Source organism: Bufo bufo, chromosome 9 (assembly GCF_905171765.1).
Source record: "Bufo bufo chromosome 9, aBufBuf1.1, whole genome shotgun sequence".
NCBI lineage: Eukaryota > Metazoa > Chordata > Amphibia > Anura > Bufonidae > Bufo > Bufo bufo.
In genome coordinates this window covers 225454517-225475958 of record NC_053397.1, presented here as the reverse complement: position 1 = coordinate 225475958, position 21442 = coordinate 225454517, and the positions used below count along the sequence as shown (strand labels likewise).

At 46.0% G+C, this 21442-nt stretch overlaps 1 protein-coding gene across 3 annotated transcripts in view; it reads right to left on the bottom strand.

Moving 5' to 3' along the window:
* Positions 1-21442, bottom strand: part of IPO13 (importin 13) — a 68623-nt gene that overhangs the window by 26084 nt on the left and 21097 nt on the right. For all 3 annotated transcript variants that reach the window (XR_005774361.1, XM_040408618.1, XM_040408617.1), the window contains exons 7-13: positions 19345-19465; positions 17224-17371; positions 15957-16138; positions 7441-7467; positions 7224-7358; positions 1421-1564; positions 217-297 (exon numbers count right to left, since the gene is read on the bottom strand). Coding sequence is in view for 2 of the 3 variants with exons in the window: in XM_040408618.1 (XP_040264552.1) it covers positions 217-297; positions 1421-1564; positions 7224-7358; positions 7441-7467; positions 15957-16138; positions 17224-17371; positions 19345-19465 (838 nt within the window). In the remaining variant the exon portion in view is untranslated. The remainder of the gene's footprint in view (positions 1-216; positions 298-1420; positions 1565-7223; positions 7359-7440; positions 7468-15956; positions 16139-17223; positions 17372-19344; positions 19466-21442) is intronic.

Sequence of the window (21442 nt, the reverse complement as noted above, 5' to 3'; positions counted from 1 at the left end):
CAATGGTCGTGTTCGCTCTATGGATCTCCCCCCCCCCCCCCCCCTTCTCCAGCAGCTATGGGATGCACTGCAGTCAGCATGGCTCCGGATACCGGAGAAAAGCACCATCTAGCTGGTGTCAGTGCTGCGCATGGCGCTTTCCCTGGATATTAGCTGGTGGGCAGAATATTGTGACTTAACTGTGTACTCTTTACGGTCATAGTTTCTCATACTTACATCCACAACCTGAGCATCATTTAGCCAAGTGCTGAGAACCTTCCTTATCAGCTGGAACACCTGCTGCAGAACCAGGACAACCTGCCAAGACACAGGACACATGCACTAAGCTGAATGTACAGCAGAAGATGCTACAGGTTTGTGAGTCAGCCGTGGGTTGCGCTCAAAATTTACCGCTAACTGCCTGGCTACAACTTGAAACAATGGCAAGTCCAGGTGCAGCCCAGCAATTAGCGGTAAAAGCGCGAGCGCGGCCACTAATGCAAATTACGTTCTTTATTATAGCCACCACACCAGATCTAAGTACATGTAGATGCAGGTGATGGACAGCGCAGCTAAATTACCATATCATATGATCACATAACATGTCATCACCTGCTAATGGGGATTTTAGTTTAAACGGGACCTAAACCATTGCTGAAAGCACAAAGCTGCAGCAGCACTTCGCCCAGCATTCTGCACCTTCAGGTTTCATCAGCTCTGCTAAGCTTTTCCAGTATGTGGAGTACAGATCCATACAAAGTATGTGAGATCCATGTCCCACAGGCTGGAAAAGCAGAGCAGAGCCGATAAACCTGAAGGTGCAGAACGCTCTGAGAAGCACTGCTGCCCCATTGTGGATCCAACAGTTTTAGCTTCCCTTAAGGATACTTTTAATAGTGGTTTTTCTTTTCCGGTATTGAGTTCCGTCACAGTGGCTCAATACCGGAAAAAAACTGATCAGTTTTATCCTAATGCATTCTGAATGGAGAGCGATCCGTTCAGGATGCATCAGTTCAGTCCCTCTTACGTTTTTTGGACTGAGTAAATACCGCAGCATGCTGCAGTTTTCTCTCCAGCCAAAAATCCTTCAGAAAAACAGATCAGGTTTTGCAATCTGTGCATGCGCAGACCTTTAAAAATGAGAAAAAAATAAATACCGGATCCGTTTTTTTCCGGATGACGGATCCGGTATTGCAATGCATTTGTGGGACGGATCCGCATCCGGATCCGTCTCACAAATGCATCGGTTAGCGTTCAGATTGCCGGAACTGCCTGCCGGAATCCTCTGCCGCAAGTGTGAAAGTATCCTTAGGCCAGATTCATACTTTGATGTTTTCCGTTTGTTTTTTAAACAAAACTAAACAATCATCATCATTACCACAACGCCTAACGACATGAACATGGCTGCAATTCCGGGTAACGGCAAGGACATAAGACTCACCGGATTGGGGCCCTGCACCACAGGTAATTTTTTCACTTCTGTTGCTTTGTGATCGTCATCATGGCAGCTGATGTCCAGAGTGGCGAACAAGTTGGAGAGAAGACCCAGAATGTGGATAATTGCCAATTTATTGGAGGGATTTGGCTACAAAGAAGGAACAAGAATCAAGTCACATGAAGATTTTATTTAATCCTTTTCCTATCAGCAGAGGCCCACGGCTAATGTCCGCCACTGGCAATAATGCCGATCACGGTCATTTAGATGCTGTGGTCAAGTGTGATCACAGAATCTAAAGGGTCAAAAATCCAGAAGCCCGTGCGCGCAGTGATCAATGATGCTGGTCATTAATTCTAATAGGCTGGGTCTCTCTGAAAAGACCCAGCATATTAGAGCTGCAATTCCTATGTTGGCCAGCAGATGGCAGGCCAACATAGGAAATCAGCAATTTATGTAATACTATACTCCCTATGGGAGTATAGAAATATTCAATAAAAACAAAGTGGAGGACATTGTAGCCTCCTAGAGTGGCTACAAAAACAAAAAAGTAAAAAATGTATGTGAACCCTTTGGAATGATATGGATTTCTGCACAAATTGGTCATAAAATGTGATCTGATCTTCATCTAAGTCACAATAGACAGTCACAGTCTGCTTAAACTAATAACACACCAAGAATTAAATGTTACCATGTTTTTATTGAACACACCATGTAAACATTCACAGTGCAGGTGGAAAAAGTATGTGAACCCTTGGATTTAATAACTGGTTGAACCTCCTTTGGCAGCAATAACTTCCACCAAACGTTTCCTGTAGTTGCAGATCAGACGTGCACAACGGTAAGGAGTAATTCTTCACCATTCCTCTTTACAGAACTGTTTCAGTTCAGCAATAGTCTTGGGATGTCAGGTGTGAATCGCTTTCTTGAGGTCATGCCACAGCATCTCCATCGGGTTGAGGTCAGGACTCTGACTGGGCCACTCCAGAAGGCGGGTTTTCCTCTGTTTAAGCCATTCTGTTGTTGATTTACTTCTATGCTTTGGGTCGTTGTCCTGTTGCAACACCCATCTTCTGTTGAGCTTCAGCTGGTGGACAGATGGCCTTAAGTTCTCCTACGAAATGTCTTGATAAACTTGGGAATTCATTTTTCCTTCGATGATAGCAATCCGTCCAGGCCCTGACGCAGCAAAGCAGCCCCAAACCATGATGCCCCCCCACCATACTTCCCAGTTGGGATGAGGTTTTGATGTCGGTGTGCCGTGCCTCTTTTGTTTTTCATGCATCAGTTCTGCATTGCGCGAAAATCGCAGCATGTTCTATATTCTGCGTTTTTCACGCAGCCCTGGCCCCATATAAGTGAATAGGGCTGCGTGAAAAAAGCATTGCATCCGCAAGCAAGTGCGGGTGCGATGCGTTTTTCACTGATGGTTGCTAAGAGATGTTGTTTGTAAACCTTCCGTTTTTTATCACTCGCGTGAAAAACGCATCAAAACGCATCGCACCCGCGCGGAAAAAACTGAACTCAATCGCAGACAAAACTGACTGAACTTGCTTGTAAAATGGTTCAGCAAGGCTTTTGGAGATATTTTATAACCCTTTCCAGCTTTATGCAAGTCAACAATTCTTAATCGTAGGTCTTCTGAGAGCTCTTTTGTGCGAGGCATCATTCACATCAGGCAATGCTTCTTGTGAAAAGCAAACCCAGAACTGGTGTGTGTGTTTTTTATAGGGCAGGGCAGCTGTAACCAACACCTCCAATCTCATCTCATTGATTGGACTCCAGTTGGCTGACACCTCACTCCAATTAGCTCTTGGAGAGAAACATTAGTCTAGGGCAGGGATGCTCAACTTGCGGCCCTCCAGCTGTTGTAAAACTACAACTCCCACCATGCCCTTCTGTAGGCTGATAGCTGTAGGCTGTCCGGGAATGATGGGAGTTGTAGTTTTGCAACAGCTGGAGGGCAGCAGGTTGAGCATGCCTGGTCTAGGGGTTCACATACTTTTTCCACCTGCACTGTGAATGTTTACATGGTGTGTTCAATAAAAACATGGTAACATTTAATTCTTTGTGTGTTATTAGTTTAAGCAGACTGTGATTGTCTATTGTTGTGACTTCAGATCACATTTTATGACCAATTTGTGCAGAAATCCCTATCATTCCAAAGGGTTCACATACTTTTTCTTGCAACTGTATATCTATCTATCTATCTATATATATTCACCCGCCTTTCCTTAGAATAAAAAATACATAAATAATAAAAAATATAAACATCATGGGCAGCACTGCGTCCAAAAATGCACATATTATTAAAATAAAACATATTTTTCAAATAATAGCATAACGGGAAAAAAGTATCAAAATGGCCGATACGCCATTTTTGCATCACTTCTCTTAACCACCAAAAAATTTTATGAAATGTGATCAAAAAGTCACACACACTCCAAAATGTTATCAATAAAAACTACAGATTGTCCCGTAAAAAATGAGCCCCCACACAGCTCAGTAGACATAATTATAAAATAGAAGTAATGGGGGTCAGAATATGGTAATGCAAAAAAAATAAAAAATTCACAAGTTTTTATTTATTAGACATATAAAACATATATATATGTGAAAAAGAACAAAGGATTCCAGCTCTTCACAATAAAAGGCTTCTTTATTCCACTTCTTTAAAAACAAACTGTGACGAGTTTCGGGCTGTTACATCTTCCATATATATAGTATCATTGTAATCGTACTGACCCAGAGAATGAAAGCCACAGATAAGTTTTGACGCAAAGGGAACTCCATAGGGACAAAACCCGCAAAACTGTGGAGGAATTGTGGGTTTTTTTTCCAATTCCACCCCATTTGGATTATTTTTTCCCCCGCTTCCCACTGCATTGTATGCCATATTAAATGTTGTCATTAGAAAGTACAACTTGTCCCACAAAAAACAAGCCCTCATATGGATATGTGTACGGAAAACGAAAAAAGTTATGGCTCCAAGAAGACAGGAAAGAAAAATATAAAAGCAAAAGCGGGAAAAAAACCTCCGGTATCCCAAGGGTTAGATAGGCCATTCCAGGAAACTTTAAATTAATTAACTGGGTTGGCCAGTTTTCTATATTGATGACCTATCCTCAGGACACCGCCGATCTGATATTATGACCTATCCTGAAGATAGGTCATCAATATAGGAAACCGACCAACCCCTTTAACATAAAAAGCTGCAATGCACCCTAAATATTTAGCAATTTAGCTTTTTTTTTGTGTGAACATTTTCACTAAACTTTCTGTATAACTACTTTGAAGTCCTTGATGTCAGTGAATTGACCAATTCTTGTTAAAGGGGTTGTCCGGGTTCAGAGCTGAACCAGGACATACCTCCATTTTCACCCAGGCAGCACCCCCATGTTAATATCGGAGCATCTCATGCTCCTATGCGCTCCCTTGCCCTGCGCTAGATCGCGCAGGGCACGGGCTCTTTTGTTTACAATAACACACTGCCAGGAGGAAGCTTCCGCCCGGCAGTGTGTTCGGTGACGTCACCGGCTCAGATGGGCATGCATTAGCGCTGCCCTAGCCGTTTTACCATCAGTGCTGGTGACGTCACCGGGCTTCCTGGCAGCCTCATGGAGAGCCCGGCCGGTACGTCACCAGAACTCCGGGAAATGCCTTTGCCCTGCCTTTGTCAGCTTGCACTCCAGGCTTTAGCTGCACTGATAAACCCAAGCATTGTCTCGACAGGATACAAGGGTAGCAAACACTCAACTGTGAGAAATATTAGAACCAGACAGAGATGATAACATGGTGAAGGAAAGCAACACCAAGAATATTAGAAAAGTCAAAGGGTTGGATACTGCTTACTTGCTGTACAAGTGCTGGGAACAGCACATTAAGTAGCTGGTAATTCGCTGTTATTAAGCCATCAGCACCGAGATTTACTAGCAGTTTCTCTTACCTGCAGGCTGCCATTGCAGTTCCAAAATAGCCGCCATTGACTCACACTGCTGATGGGCTGCGCATGCACCAGCTCCCCTGCCTGTCTGCAGTGTAAGGCCTAGTTCACACTTATTTCCAGCAGTGATTGTGACTCAAATCCAGAAGCGGGGCCTACACAGAGCTATAGAAAGATCTGCATCTGTTCTGTGTTCTTCACCCACACCTGGGCTTTGGCTCCCGATCATGGATCGAAATTACTGACCAAAACTGCGAAGTGTGAACTAGGCCTTAGACGTAGAAGACCACTGATGGATGAGACTGGTCACATGTCTCTCCATATGGCCATTTCGGGACTGCAGCGCCCGCCTGCAGGCAAGAGGAACTGCTAGCAAACAAGAATTAGGCCCCTTTCACATGGGCGAGAATTCCGCGCGGATGCGATGCGTGAGGTGAACGCATTGCACCTGCACTGAATCTGGACCCATTCACTTCAATGGAGCTGTGCAGATGAGCGTTGATTTTCACGCGTTGTGCGAAAATCGCAGCCTGTTCTATATTTTGCGTTTTTCACGCAACGCAGGCCCCATAGAAATGAATGGGGATGCGTGAAAATCGGAAGCATCCGCAAGCAAGCGTAGATGCGATGCAATTTTCAAGCCTGGTTGCTAAGGAGACGAGGGATGAGTTACCCAGGACCCCATTTACTTTATTATTTTCCATTATAACATGGTTATAATGGAAAATAATAGCATTCTTTAATTCAGAATGCTAAGTAAGGCTACTTTCACGCTGGCGTTTCTGTGTCCGCTTGTGAGATCCGTTTCAGAATAATGCAAACGGATCCGTTCTGAAAGGATAGAAGCGTTTGCATTATCGGTGCGGATCCGTCTGTGCAGATACAAGACATTTCAGCACCAAACGCCAGTGTGAAAGTAGCCTAAAAGGTCCATTGTGGGGTTAAAAAAAAACATAACTCACCTCATCCACTTGATCGCGCAGCCAGGCACGTCTTCTTTCTTCTTCTTCTTGCAGGACCTGGCTGGAAAAGGACCTTCGGTGACGTCACCGCGCTCACCATGTGGTGAGTGCAATTACATCATCAAAGGTCCTTTTGCAGGTCCTGAAAGAAGAAGAAAGAAAGAAGACGAGTCCGGCTGCGCGATCAAGTGGATGAGGTGAGTTATGTTTTTATTATTTTTTAACCCCACAATGGACCTTTTACTTTGCATTCTGAATTAAAGAATGCTATTATTTTCCATTATAACCATGTTATATACAGAACACCGATCCCAAACCCGAACTTCAGTGAAGAAGTCCGGGTTCGGGTCTGGGTACCACAGTCAGTTTTTTATCACACGCATGCAAAACACAAAAAAAAAATTGCACCCGCGCTAAAAACTGAACATCGGAACGCAATCGCAGTAAAAACTGACTGCAATTGCGAACCTACTCGCACGATTTTCCCTGATCGAAGACGCAACGCATCCGGACCTAATCCGGACACGCTCGTCTGCAAGGGGCCTTAGGCATAGAAATCCATAGGACATCAGCGAATTATTAGCTACTTATGTGCAACAAGTAATATATAATGTTGCCAACCCCGTGAACTAATGCACAGTTATTCATATCTCTGCTTGCTGTCAGTAAACAAGAACATTAAGTGCTTTTACAACAGTACGGCTCTTAACAGGAAGCTTTGACTTGATGAGCTATGAACATGTAAGAACAGGACATGATCAAGACAGGTTTGAGGTTTCCATTCACTAACACCCTAAGAAGACATCTTGTAAACTGCAAGGAGTTGAAGAAAGAACCTTTTGTTGTAAAAGCTACATATATTGAGACTGAGAAAAATCCTTTTAACTGTACAAACGTCACTCACTGTCTCATCTGCCAGTTTCTCCAGCTGCTGGATATAAGGAGTGATGAGCAAGTGCAGGTTACTCAGAATGTCCTCCACCTGCAGCGCTGAGAGCAAGAAGCCGAGAGCCTGCATCAGCCACATACACTGACTGGTCTGCAAGACAACGGCAACCAATGGTTATTAGCAGACCGGATGACACCAGCTCACCCGCCTCACGCTGAGAATATAAACTTACCTTGTGGATCTGTTTCAGTAGCACGTCCTGGAAAAACAAGAAACCATTACACATGTATTGTTTGTGCGTCACAATATTAAACCACTTAGGGATTACTGCACAAAATGAATAACACTCTTAGGGTCCCATTCACACGTTCGTAGTGTATTGCGGATCCGCAATACACCCGGCCGGCACCCCCATAGAACTGCCTATTCTTGTCCGCAATTGCGGACAAGAATAGGACATGTACTATTTTTTTCCGGAGCCGTGGACTGGAAGATCGGGGGCGCGCTCCGGCAATGCGGATGCGGACAGCACACCGTGTGATGTCCGCATCCATTCCTGCCCCATAGAGAATGAATGGGCCCGCACCCGTTCCGCAATTTGCGGAATGGATACGGACCCATTCTACGGATGTGTGAATGGACTCTAACAGTACAGCCACACAATCAGGTCTCTTGATGCAAGTTTTGAAAGCTAAAATCAGAATTGGATCATAAAAGGAGAGAAAGCATAAAGGGGACAGATATGATTTCTCCTCTATTTTTAATTCACTCCTGGTTTTGGTTTTCAAAACTGCATGCAGAAACCTGACCGCCTGGCCGTACCCTAAAGCCTCATTCACATGTCAGGGATTCACAGACATGTGCTGTACGTGTTCTCCAAGGACGGCACACGTTCCCTATTATTTTAGGCACCGCGCAGACGAACGTATTGCCCCCGTGTTGCAGACTGCATACAGCTGGGGTCCGTGATCCGCAACATCCTATCTTTTGTGGTGCAGAGGCATGGAACCAGAAGCCTACGAAAGGGCTTCCCGAGTGTTTCCTCTGCCCTGCAAAAGATAGGGCATATCCTATCTTCTGCTGTATGCTGCAGATCTCGGACTAATTAATGGGAACGGAGGCCATAGGTTCGTCTGAATGGGGCCTTAGGAGGAGCCGCTATGAAAAATACTTGTTGAATCTAGAATAGACGTGAGGGTAGCAAAGGAAGCAATCAAATGAGCCCTAGCGGAAGGTCAAGTCAGGCTGAACTGGACATTACATGTGGAGGATAGTGGTAATTAGTGCAGAGAAATTTTTTTTTTAAGAAAATCATTAATATAAGGGATCCTTAACCCTTTCGTGACCAAGGGTCATTGATGCCCCAATGTCCAGGTCAAAATTTCCAAATCTGACATGCGTCACTTTATGTGGTAATAACTTTGGAACACTTTTATTTATCCAAGCCATTCTGAGATTGTTTTCTCGTGACACATTGTACTTCATGATAGTCATAAATTTGAGTCAATATATTTCACCTTTATATATGAAAAAATCCAAAATTTACCAAAAGTTTTCCAAATTTCAATTTCTCTGCCTCTAAAACAGAAAGTGATACCTAATAAAATATTTATTACTTGACATTCCCCATATGTCTACTTTATGTTGGCATCATTTTGGAAATGTCATTTTATTTTTTTAGGACGTTAGCAGGCTTAGAAGTTTAGAAGCAATTCTTAAAATTTTTAAGAAAATTTCCAAAACCCACTTTTTAAGGACCAGTTCAGGTCTGAAGTCACTTTGTGGGGCTTACAAAGTGGAAACCCCCCATAAATGACCCCATTGTAGAAACTACACCTCTCAAGTTACTCAAAACAGATTTTACAAACTTTGTTAACCCTTTAGGGTTAAAGGAAAATGGAGATTAAATTTCAAAATTTCACTTTTTGGGCAGATTTTCTATTTTATTAAAAAAAAATTTTTAACACATTGAGGGTTAACAGCCAAACAAAACTCAATATTTATTACCCTGATTCCACGGTTTACAGAGACACCCCATATGTGGTCGTAAACTGATGTAAGGGCACACGGCAGGACGTAAAAAGAAAGGAACGCCACATGGTTTTTGGAAGGCAGGTTTTGCTGGACTGGTTTTAGATGCCATGTCCCATTTGAAGCCCCCCTGATGCACCCATACAGTAGAAACTCCCAAAAATAGACCCTATTTTGGAAACTAGGGGATAGGGTGGCAGTTTTATTGGTACTATTTTGGGGTACATATGATTTTTAATTGCTCTAAATTACGTTTTTTGTGAGGCAAAGTAACCAAAAAATGGCTTTTTGGCACCGTTTTTTTTTTTTTTTTTTTAACAAGATTCATCTGACAGGTTAGATCATGTGCTATTTTTATAGAGCAGGTTGTTACAGACGCAATGATATCAAATATGTTTACTTTCTTTGTTTGTTTCAGTTTTACATAATAAAGCATTTTTGAAAAAGAAATTATGTTTTTGTGTGTTCATTTTCTGAACGCCATATGTTTTTATTTTTCTGCCGATCGTATTGTGCAGGGGCTCGTTTTTTGCAGAAAGTGTTGAGTTTTTTATTGGTACCATTTTTGGGTACATAGAATTTTTTGAACATTCATTATTACACTTTATGGGGCAAGGTGACCAAAAAATTGGCTGTTTTGGAACAGTTTTTATTTATTTATTTTTACAGCGTTCATCTGAGGAGTTAGGTCTCATGTGACAGTTTTATAGAGCAGATCGTTACGGACGTGGCAATACCTAATATGTATACTTTTTCTTATTTAAGTTTTACACAATAATAGCATTTCTGAAACCAAAAAAAATGATGTTTTAGTGTCTCCATAGTCTGAGAGCCATAGCTTTTTTATTTTTTGAGCGATTTTCCTATGTAGGGTCTCATTTTTGCGGGATGAGGTGACTGTTTTATTGGTAACATTTTGTTTGATATACACCTTTTTGATCGCTTGGTGTTGCACTTTTTGTGATGTAAGGTGACAAAAATGGCTTTTTTTTTTTACACATTTTTTTTTTTTTTTTAATGGTGTTTATCGGACGGGGTCTATCATATGATATATTTATAGAGATGGTCGTTACAGACGCGGTGATACCTAATATGTGTATTTTTTTTTTTTTTTTCATTTTTTATAGGAAAAAGCAATTCATTTTTTTAAATTTAATTTTTTTTCTTTTTTTTTTACTTTTATAATTTTCACTTATTTTTTTTGTCAAGTCCCTATTGGATCTTGAAGATCCAGTGGGGCTGATGGCTGTACTATACTTTGCAATGCTCTTGCCTTGCAAAGTATAATACTATCAGATGTCCTGTAGGTGGCAACAGCGGACGCCTTTGCAAAGCGTCTGATTGCCATTGCAACCATCGGGCGCTGCCATCACAGCGCGGCAGCCCCAATGTTTGAGAGAGGGAGCCCCCTCCCTCTATTAACCCCATGGATGCCGCTGCCGCATCTAAGGGGTTACAGCAGAGTGTCAGCATAGAGCCGACACTCGCTGCTGATGGCGGCGGCTCAGGAATGGAGCCGCCGCCATCAAACACAGCAGGGGGACCGCACCGCATCGGGGGCAGGAGGCAGCGCTGGAAAGGGGGAGGGGGAAGGTACGGCCAGCATTGAGGCGGCACAAATGGGGGCAGGATGAATGTATAGGGCGGGGGCGGACCGCATCAGGGGCAGGCTTCATGAATATGGATGGGGGCAGGGGGAACTGCATCAGGGGCAGGCGGGGACAAGGGGGGGCTTGGAGGCGCACAGGAAAGGGGCACAGATCGGGGGGCACGAGGACACTACCTGATTTCAGGCTCTGATCTGCAGAGCGCAGATCAGAGCCTGGAACAGGCATTTTTTCACTGCCGCGATCCGATTGGTTAGTCTGCACAGACTAACCAATTAGATCGATTACCGGCAAGGGACCACTCCGATTGGTCCCTTGCCGTCATTACTGCTCTGTATGCTGTCCGTGACAGCAGCAGGGCAGGGGCAGAAGCTTTAATCCAAGCATTTTGCAGCGCTTGTATTAAAGAGCTGCCTGACGTCTATACACGTGCTAGCTGCACGGGGCATGTGCAAATAGCACGTATATAAACGGATTGCAGTCGGGAAGGGGTTAAAGAAGTTTCCCATGAATCAGATTCTACATTTTTCAAACCAGCACCCGGATCTGAATACTTTTGTAATTGCATTTAATTAAAAATGTATTATAGCTACCCGGTTATTGAATGAAATCTATCTGTATAGCCCCAACTGCTGTTTGCTCTTTTTCTATATTCTCTGTCCTGGTCACTGTGATGGAAGCGCATGCTCAGTTCCACTGTCACTAGCTGCAGCAGAAAGGACACTCCCCCTTAGAAAGGACACGCCCCTTAGAAAGGATACGCCCCCTTAACTTGACATAAAAGTAGCAGAACAATTGGAGCAATGAATGGGGAGCTCTCAACATTCATGTGCGGTACCGCGATGGTTCTAGCTGTGTTAGGAGGTCGTTATGCACTAAATTATGGATAATTTTCATTTCTTGCATTAATCATGGGATAACCCCTTTAACCTGCGATTTACTACAAGATATGCCGCAGCTTCTCTATTTTTGTGTCGAGTGCAGTGGAAAAATGGCCCATATCACAAAATCTGGTCGCACAGGCATAAAAAAAAAATTATTCTCATCCGTCTCATTGGGGGACACAGGCCTTGACCATGGATACAGCTGTTGCCCTAGGAGGCGGACACTAAGAACACAAAGTGTAAGCTCCTCCCTCTTCAGCTATATCCCTTCCTGCAGGGACCAAGCTCATCAGTTTTAGCTTAGTGTCTGTAGGAGGCAGACCTTCCTGCGTTACAGGTCAGCTGATTTACTAATTTTGTCTTTTTTTTTTTCCTTCTAGCGGGAAGCTTCAGGCAGTCCGGGTAAAAACAGCCTGCACTTCCACCTAGGGGACGGGAGACCAGGGGGTCACCCAAACCCCCTGCTCGTTCCTGCTCTCCGGAAGAAAAGGAGGACCAGAGGTTCCCGTAAAAACCTCTGTCTCCCGCCAGAGAAAGTCCCCTCTGTTTCCGGTGTAGCGTCCCTCACCAAGGGGCTGCACACCAAAGGTGGTGATCCGGTTAGAGCCAGGGGGGCAGAAGACTTCGGACAGGCAAGTAGGAGACTGCCCACAGTGCCCCCTCCAGTACCCTTTCCTCCCCATGTGGTCGCCCTAGGTACTATGGACGGTAATGGGAGCCCGGTAATGTTTAAATGGTACCTGGTGCAGGGCTCAGGGGGCTGCTCCTGTTGTGTGGCCGCGCGCACGGCGCTTCTTTGGTCCGGCGACGTCGTCCTCATCGCCGCTTCCATAGGGCCGCTGGGGCCATTGGTAATTGAGGCACCGGCTGCATTTGGGGCCCACTGCTGGGGGCGTCCGTTTCCAAGATGGTGTCCTCCTGAACGCGCCAGGGAGAGGAGAGGGGGCGGAGTTTCCTCCTAAGCGCCACTTCCTGGTCGGCACATCTGCTGGGGAAGCCAGGGCCATTATTAATTGAGGCCCTGTCTTCTGTGCGGCCTACTCCTGCAGGGCTTTCCCTGCGGCTTATTTTTCCCTGGCCGTCGTTTGGGTTCGGCCAGGGATGCCCACGTGTGGCGAACGCGGGGGGCGGGGCCGGAGAGTGAGGGGGTGTGGCCTGATGGGAGCTGAAAGCCAACGTCTTTTGGGGGCGTGGCTTGTGTTTGTCCCGTCCCCCCACGCCAGCGGTAGAGCAGAGGGAGAGTGGGCTTCGGCCACTTCCGGGATTTAAAGCACCTGGCTGGACACTGATGGTGTTGGCTGCTTGGAAGGACACAGCCTGGGTAAGTGTTGTTTGTCCCTTCTGGCAGGTCCTAACCTTCCCATTTGCCTCATTGGGATGACAGGGGTGTCATTATGTCTGAACCCAAGCCCCAGGTCCTCGAAGCAGGCGGTCCCTTTGGTGCGTCATTTTGCCTGCGCATCATGTCGCGCAAAATTTCCATTCCCTCAGTCAGACTCCCTCTGCTTTGCGTGTGCTGCGCTGCCATCAAGTGGCTCAACTCCGACCCACTGCTTCCGGCTGCCCAACCTACGGAAGAACCGGAATGGGCGCGTTTCCTGTCTAGGGTGGTATAGGATGTCTCCAATACCAACAAAGCTATTGTGGATATATAGGGGCGTTTGTCGGATGGAGTCACTGAGGTCCATGGAACCGGGGGAGTACCTGTCCTCGATAGACATCAAGGACGCTTATCTACATCGGGGCATTCGTTTCTCCCTCTCTGTTGGAGGGTTTTAACAATGGACGCAAGCCTCAGGGGTTGGGGGGAGTGTTGGAAAATCTCTCTGTCCAGGGGGTATGGTCACGCGAGGAGCGCTCCCTTCCAATCAATGTTCTGGAGTTGAGGGCGATTCGTCTCTCTCTGCAACACTGTGCCGACAATCTCAAGGGTTGTCCGATGCGGGTGCAGTCCGACAACTCCATGGCGGTGGCATACATCAATCACCAGGGCTGCACCCGAAGCCCGACAGTCATGGAGAATACGGCTCTGATTTTCAGCTGGGCGGAGAAACAGGTTCCGGGGCTATCGGCAGTTCACATTCCAGGGGTAGACAGCAGGATCGCAGACTTTCTCAGCCGGGAGCGTCTCGATCCCGGCGAGTGGGCTCTTCACCCGCAGTTCTTTCCGGATATCTGCGAGAGGTGGGGTCAGCCGTATGTGGATCTCATGGCCTCAGGGTTCAACAACAAGGTCGAGGCCCAGGGCCCTGGCATGCAATGCACTGGTGATCCCGTGGAGTCGGTTCAGGTTTCCTTACGTGTTCCCGCCTCTTCCGCTCATTCCGTGGCTTCTCAGGAAGATCAGGTCGAGGGACTGCCGTCATTCTCGTGGCCCCAGACTGGCCGCGCAGGGTGTGGCACGCATCCCTAGTCGCACTTCCCGCCGACAAACCTTGGCGTATTCCTCTTCGGGAGGACTTTCTGTCGCAGGGGCCGATCTTCCACCCGAATTTAGGGTCACTACATTTAACGGCATGGCTACTGAAGCCGCCGTACTGAAGGCTCTGGGTTTTTCGGATGCAGTGGTCCAGACTATGATTCGTGCCAGGAAGCCGTCGTCTTCCAGAATCTACCACCGGACTTGGAATGCCTACCTTAGTTGGTGCGAGCGGAGACAGCTGTCTCCCGTTCGTTTTTCTTTGCCACGACTTTTGGCTTTCCTGCAGTCGGCATGGACTTGGGGCTGGCTCTCCGCTCTCTCCATTCTTTTTCAGCGAAATTCAGCTTAGCTTTTGGAGGTTCTGACTTTTCTGCGCCCCCCCCCCCCTCCATTAGATCCTTGGGATCTTAATCTAGTGCTCAACGCTCTCCAATCTTCTCCGTTTGAGCCTTTGCAGCAGGTGTCGCTGCGCTTCCTGTCTTATAAGGCGACTTTTATTGGTTGCAATTAATTACTTCTATCAGTAGAGTGTTGGAACTCGCGACTTTGTCATGTCGGTCGCCTTTTCTGATCCTCCATCAGGATAAGGGTCCATTCACACATCCATGTGTGTTTCGCAGATCCACGGATCTGCAAAACACGGACACTGGCAATGTGCGTTCCGCATTTTTCGGACCGCACATCGCCGACACTATAATAGAATATGCCTAATCTTGTCCACAATTGCGGACAAGAAGAGGACATGTTCTATTTTTTTCGGGAACGGAAATGCGGAGCCGGAAGTGCGGGTCCGCATCTCCGGATATGGGCAGCACATCGTGCGGCCCCATAAAAATGAATGAGTCCGCAATTCGGTTCCGCAAAATGCGGAACAGAAATGCGGACGTTTGTGGTGGGCTTTCGCCCTGTGCAATCCTTCTTGCCGAAGGTGGTGTCGACATTCTATGTAAATGAGGAGATTATTTATTCTTCCTTCATTTTGTCCGGACCCGTCGCTCCATACTCTGGATCTGGTGCGTGCAGTGCGTATCTATCTGTCCCAGACGGCATCTTTCAGGCTGACGGATTCCCTGTTCGTGATTCCAGAGGGGCCGAGACGAGGGCTGGCAGCGTCAAAGACTTCCATTTCCAGATGGATTTGTTTGGCTATTGTGGAAGAGTACCGCGTTAAGGACCGGGACCCGCCCTACCGGGTGACTGCTCATTCGGCTCGGGCAGTGGGGGCCTCTTGGGCGATGCATCACGGGGCTTCGGCCCTTCAGGTGTAAAAGGCGGCAACCTGGTCGTCTTTGCATACTTTTCCTAAATTTTACAGAGTGCACACCTTTGCATCTTCTGACGCTTCTTTAGGGCGTAGAGATTTGCAAACAGCGTTTCTCTGATTGGCAGGGGGGTTGTAGTTAAGCCCACCCTCAGGGACTGCTCTGGAACGTCCCATGGTCAATGCCGGTGTCCCTCAATGAGACGGATGAGAAAACTAGATTTTTGTACTCACCGTAGAATCTGTTTCTCTTCCGTTCATTGGGGGGGACAGCTCCCACCCAGTTTTTTGTTTATGGGCCTTTTCGAAGGAGCTTACACTTTGTGTGCTTAGTGTCCGCCTCCTATTCTAGTTTTACCCCAAAAACTGGCACAAGGAGTCTTAGTAAATGACCCCAATGCTTTCTTCCATTAATAGCTAGCAGAAGTAGGAATGAAGACTAAGGACACTAGAAAGGCGAAGAATTTTTCATTACTTAAAAGCTGGAAAAAGCCTCAAAATTTGAACAACGAATTTCAAAACAGGCAATTGAATTGATGTTACCTGGGACACAGCCACGATATTGGCAGCGTAGGGAAGAAGATCGTATTTGCACTCCCGACAGATTTTCTTCAAGGTGGAAACACTAGACACTGACAGCTCAGGATTTCCCAAGGCGTGAAGGACCAGAGGCAGCACTTTACTGATCATCACTGGGTGGTCGGCCAGCCATTCAGCCAGTGCTCCTAGCAATGCAAGCAGCAAACCATTAGGAGGTCTTACATGGTGCAAAGTTCACGCAGGTAACAATAATACAACCATTAGAACAGACCGTCATTAACCACCTTTGTTATAAGCCGACGTTATGTGGGCGAAGCACATTCATTACCTACCAAATTCTGTCCTTTTTCCAATTGATGTATGATGGGTTGTTTTTAGCAGGACAAGTTATATTTTTAATGGCACAATTTTGCGGTAGATACATATGGAAAAATTTTATATTTTTTTCGGAGGAGGTAATTGGAAAAAAACAGCAATTTCTCCAGTTGTCTCTAGTTATGTATTTGTTATGTCAATCACAGTGCAGTACGAATTAACTTTATTCTGCATTTTGTTAGGGCTACATGAAACCAAGTTTATATAGTTCTGTATAGTTTCATTGCTTTTGCAATGTTTCTCTACATTCCTGATTAATTCAGTATGGTGGCTTGTTACATTTTTGTTTTGCTTGCAGCACATGTCGTTTTCTTTAGTACCATTTTGGACTACAAAGGGCTTTTTGATTATTTTATCCCTCTGTTCTGGACTTGTTGGAGCGCATGGCATTATCATGATTTATAACGCTGTGTGCCTCTGCTTGACCTTATTGCTACAGAATCCTAGTGACATAAAGCTGTCAGTAGGATTCTGTAGGGTCAAGCAGAGGCACACAGCGTTATAAATCATGACAATGCCATGCGCATCTACAAATCTAGAATGGAGGACCATGTTCACACATGGAGCGCGATTCCCGCAATGGACTCGCTTGTGTGAAATAGCCCTAAGACGGCCTAGTGGGTGCGCTCCCGCTCTCTGTGAAACCATTCAGTTCATCAGTGATGGGGTTAAACATCTGGGATTTGAGTTAACTTCATTCCCAGCCACTGCAGCAGGGGCTCAGCTGTATGTTACCAGTGACACTCACCGTGGAAGGCTCAGACACAGCTACTGAGTTTGTGCCCTCCCTGTGCAGTAGAGCATGCTTCAGAAAGGGGTTAAATCAGAAATTTTCCAAGACCTCCTGGTTAAATCAAATACAATGTACCACACTCCCGATACTGGCCTTCCTTACCAATGGTGAACATCACTGTGTCTGCGAGCTGTACGTTATTGATGTTGATCCTGGGGATGAGGCCAATAAGTCCAGGAACGACATCCGAGTAGTTGACATCAACTGTTTCAGCAATGGACTGGAAACCAAAGAGCAAAGCTTCTGTGTGCTGCAAGGAACAAGAAATGTAACTGTTAGACACCATCTTTCTGTGGACCCCCTGAATACAAGCGCCTCATTCTTCTAATATCTTACTAATACTGTAATATAGATTCCCCTTTATTTAACCTACAAGGAAAATGCTTAAAACCCAATTTTATAATATACAACTGTTATCATCCTGCATCATGAGCAGGGGCCCTGTGATAGAAACAGAGATGCTACAATAATACATTTTTTAGATGACATGCGGAAATGAAAAGGGCACAAGTATAGCGTTTAAAGACCACAAGACGGGAATTTCAGATATCAAAGAGCATGATCCAACATTCAGAACCTGGAAGATTTTATGCATTCGGTGCTCACTAAATTTATATGAGCCGCAGGCTGTCCTCTGGACCATTCCCCAGGCTACAGCAGAGGTTTAGACACTGCTTTAAAATTGGATCACAATCTTATTACACATTATATTGAAAGGTATTTTAACCCTCTGCTTTTCTCAAGTGTCACTCCAGAATTATAACAAATGTTGCTGAAGGCAGAAGCTTTACATATATACAGGATATACAATAACACCCTTTACTGTTGGAAGTGAAGGACACAGCTTGAATATTGCTGAACTGGTACTTTCAAAATGATAAATGTCCCACTGTCTGATATTTCTTGTGGGTCTGTACAAGGTGCCATTATAATGTAACCGGCAGTAATAGGTTCTGGCCTTCATTCAGAACTGCTAACCGTGCAAGGAGCGGCTTAACTTCTGCATAAGTGCATTTGGGGGTTAGGGAGCCTCTTCTAACTGCAAACCACAGTGTAGATTTCCTTTTGGCAGAGGATCCATAACTCCTGGTAAGCAAAAAATAATTCCATTTATACCAATCTTAAAGGATAACTGTCGTATTTTTATTTTTTTTGAGTATTGGATTGTGGTGATTAATATCTCCTTGGTGGCCCTATTTCAACTTTTCACTGTGTATTCAATTACCCCTTAATTCCACATTTTGTTCCCTGTACTGCCTACTTTTACCTGTGCTTGAAATAGGGTTGCTAGGCATGGTCCGTCTATCTGTTGCTAGGCATGGTCCGTCTATCTGTTGCTAGGCATGGTCCGTCTATCTGTTGCTAGGCATGGTCCGTCTATCTGTTGCTAGGCATGGTCCGTCTATCTGTTGCTAGGCATGGTCCGTCTATCTGTTGCTAGGCATGGTCCGTCTATCACTGTTGAAGGACGGAGGACGCAGAAGCAGGCTGCGTGCAAGGTCACATTACTGACAGCCAGGGACTGTAAGTAAATGATTAAAGCCAGGTCCTGCCCAGCAGCTGATAACAGTGCCTGGGCTGTGTGCACTTCTCCCTGTCCCTGCGCTTGGCAGACGCTCCCTCACTCAGCAGAGCTGGAGAATGCAGAGTGGAAGCAGCGCAGACCAGGGAAGGGAGATCTGCCGTCTGCTCAGTGTAGAAATGAAAGCAACATGTGGTAAGAGGACCCCTCTGTGCTGCAGGAGATTAACCCTTTAGGGGGGAGGGCTCTGGTTACTGACACTTTTGGGGGGCTATTGTTACTGGCTAGTGAGGGCAGGCGGGATTAGCCTCAGGGTGAGGGCAGTGGCGGCCATCTTAACTGAATAGTGAAATTGCAGTTTTATGCAGACTGGTTGCTAAGGGCTGAATCTTATTAAATATGGGGTAAGTCAGTCTAATAGTAACTGATTCTGGAATATCATGTTATTAGTAACTACATATATGGAAAGTGAAATTAGGGTCTAAATGTGACAGTTATCCTTTAAAGTCTACTGCATAACAAAACCTACTTACGTTTACAAGCCCAGCTAAGCCATTAGTGGTGTGTCTGACAAAAACTTTGCTCCCACTTTGCAACAGCAAGCAGCATATTTTTAAACTGGCCTTTACCTGGATGCATAGATGTCACATGGACCTGACACCATTAATTTAGGACATCTCACCTTGAGTCACTAGACTTACTTGCCATGAAGTGGGGTGCTCTGAAGAGGTCAGGAGGCGTCCAAGTTTATCATACAAGTTACTGAGCAGCTCTGCTCCCAGCATCTCATACACATACATAAGTGTGTCAGATATGTCCACCCTGCAAAACAAGAAGATGCCTGTTCAAAAGCTGCTTGTAAAAATGTGACAGTGCAACAAATCATCATGAATACAAATAAATCTGACTAGTGCACGGGCACTTAGACCACACAGACTCATTGTATCTGTAAATGGAAATTTCCTGCAACATCATGGCCAAGGAAACTTACAGCAACACTTCTGCTGTTATACCTTTTTCACAACCCTATGAGGCTGCCAAGGATTCGGATGAAATACACATTTAGGCCTCATGCACACAACCGTGGTTTTGGTCAGCATCCGATCTGCATTTTTTTGCGGATTGGATGAGGACCCATTCCTTTCAATGAGGCCTTTAACCACCTCCGGACCGCCTAACGCAGGATCGCGTTCCGGAGGTGGCAGCCCTGCGCAGAGTCACGCATATATGCGTCATCTCGCGATGGCCGAGATTTCCTGTGAACGCGCGCACACAGGCGCGCGCGCTCACAGGAACGGAAGGTAAGAGAGTTGATCTCCAGCCTGCCAGCGGCGATCGTTCGCTGGCAGGCTGGAGATGTGTTTTTTTTAACCCCTAACAGGTATATTAGACGCTGTTTTGATAACAGCGTCTAATATACCTGCTACCTGGTCCTCTGGTGGTCCCATTTGTTTGGATCGACCACCAGAGGACACAGGTAGCTCAGTAAAGTCCCACCAAGCACCACTACACTACACTACACCCCCCCCCCCCGTCACTTATTAACCCCTTATTAGCCCCTGATCACCCCTGATCACCCCATATAGACTCCCTGATCACCCCCCTGTCATTGATCACCCCCCTGTCATTGATTACCCCCCCTGTAAAGCTCCATTCAGATGTCCGCATGATTTTTACGGATCCACTGATAGATGGATCGGATCCGCAAAACGCATCCGGACGTCTGAATGAAGCCTTACAGGGGCATGATCAATGACTGTGGTGATCACCCCATATAGACTCCCTGATCACCCCCCTGTCATTGATCACCCCCCTGTAAAGCTCCATTCAGATGTCCGCATGATTTTTACGGATGCACTGATAGATGGATCCGATCCGCAAAACGCATCCGGACGTCTGAATGAAGCCTTAAAGGGGCATGATCAATGACTGTGGTGATCACCCCATATAGACTCCCTGATCACCCCCCTGTCATTGATTACCCCCCTGTAAAGCTCCATTCAGATGTCCGCATGATTTTTACGGATGCACTGATAGATGGATCGGATCCGCAAAACGCATGCGGACGTCTGAATGAAGCCTTACAGGGGAGTGATCAATGACTGTGGTGATCACCCCATATAGACTCCCTGATCACCCCCCTGTCATTGATTACCCCCCTGTAAAGCTCCATTCAGATGTCCGCATGATTTTTACGGATCCACTGATAGATGGATCGGATCCGCAAAACGCATCCGGACGTCTGAATGAAGCCTTACAGGGGCATGATCAATGACTGTGGTGATCACCCCATATAGACTCCCTGATCACCCCCCTGTCATTGATCACCCCCCTGTCATTCATCACCCCCCTGTAAAGCTCCATTCAGATGTCCGCATGATTTTTACGGATGCACTGATAGATGGATCCGATCCGCAAAACGCATCCGGACGTCTGAATGAAGCCTTACAGGGGCATGATCAATGACTGTGGTGATCACCCCATATAGACTCCCTGATCACCCCCCTGTCATTGATTACCCCCCTGTAAAGCTCCATTCAGATGTCCGCATGATTTTTACGGATGCACTGATAGATGGATCGGATCCGCAAAACGCATCCGGACGTCTGAATGAAGCCTTACAGGGGAGTGATCAATGACTGTGGTGATCACCCCATATAGACTCCCTGATCACCCCCCTGTCATTGATTACCCCCCTGTAAAGCTCCATTCAGATGTCCGCATGATTTTTACGGATGCACTGATAGATGGATCGGATCCGCAAAACGCATCCGGACGTCTGAATGAAGCCTTACAGGG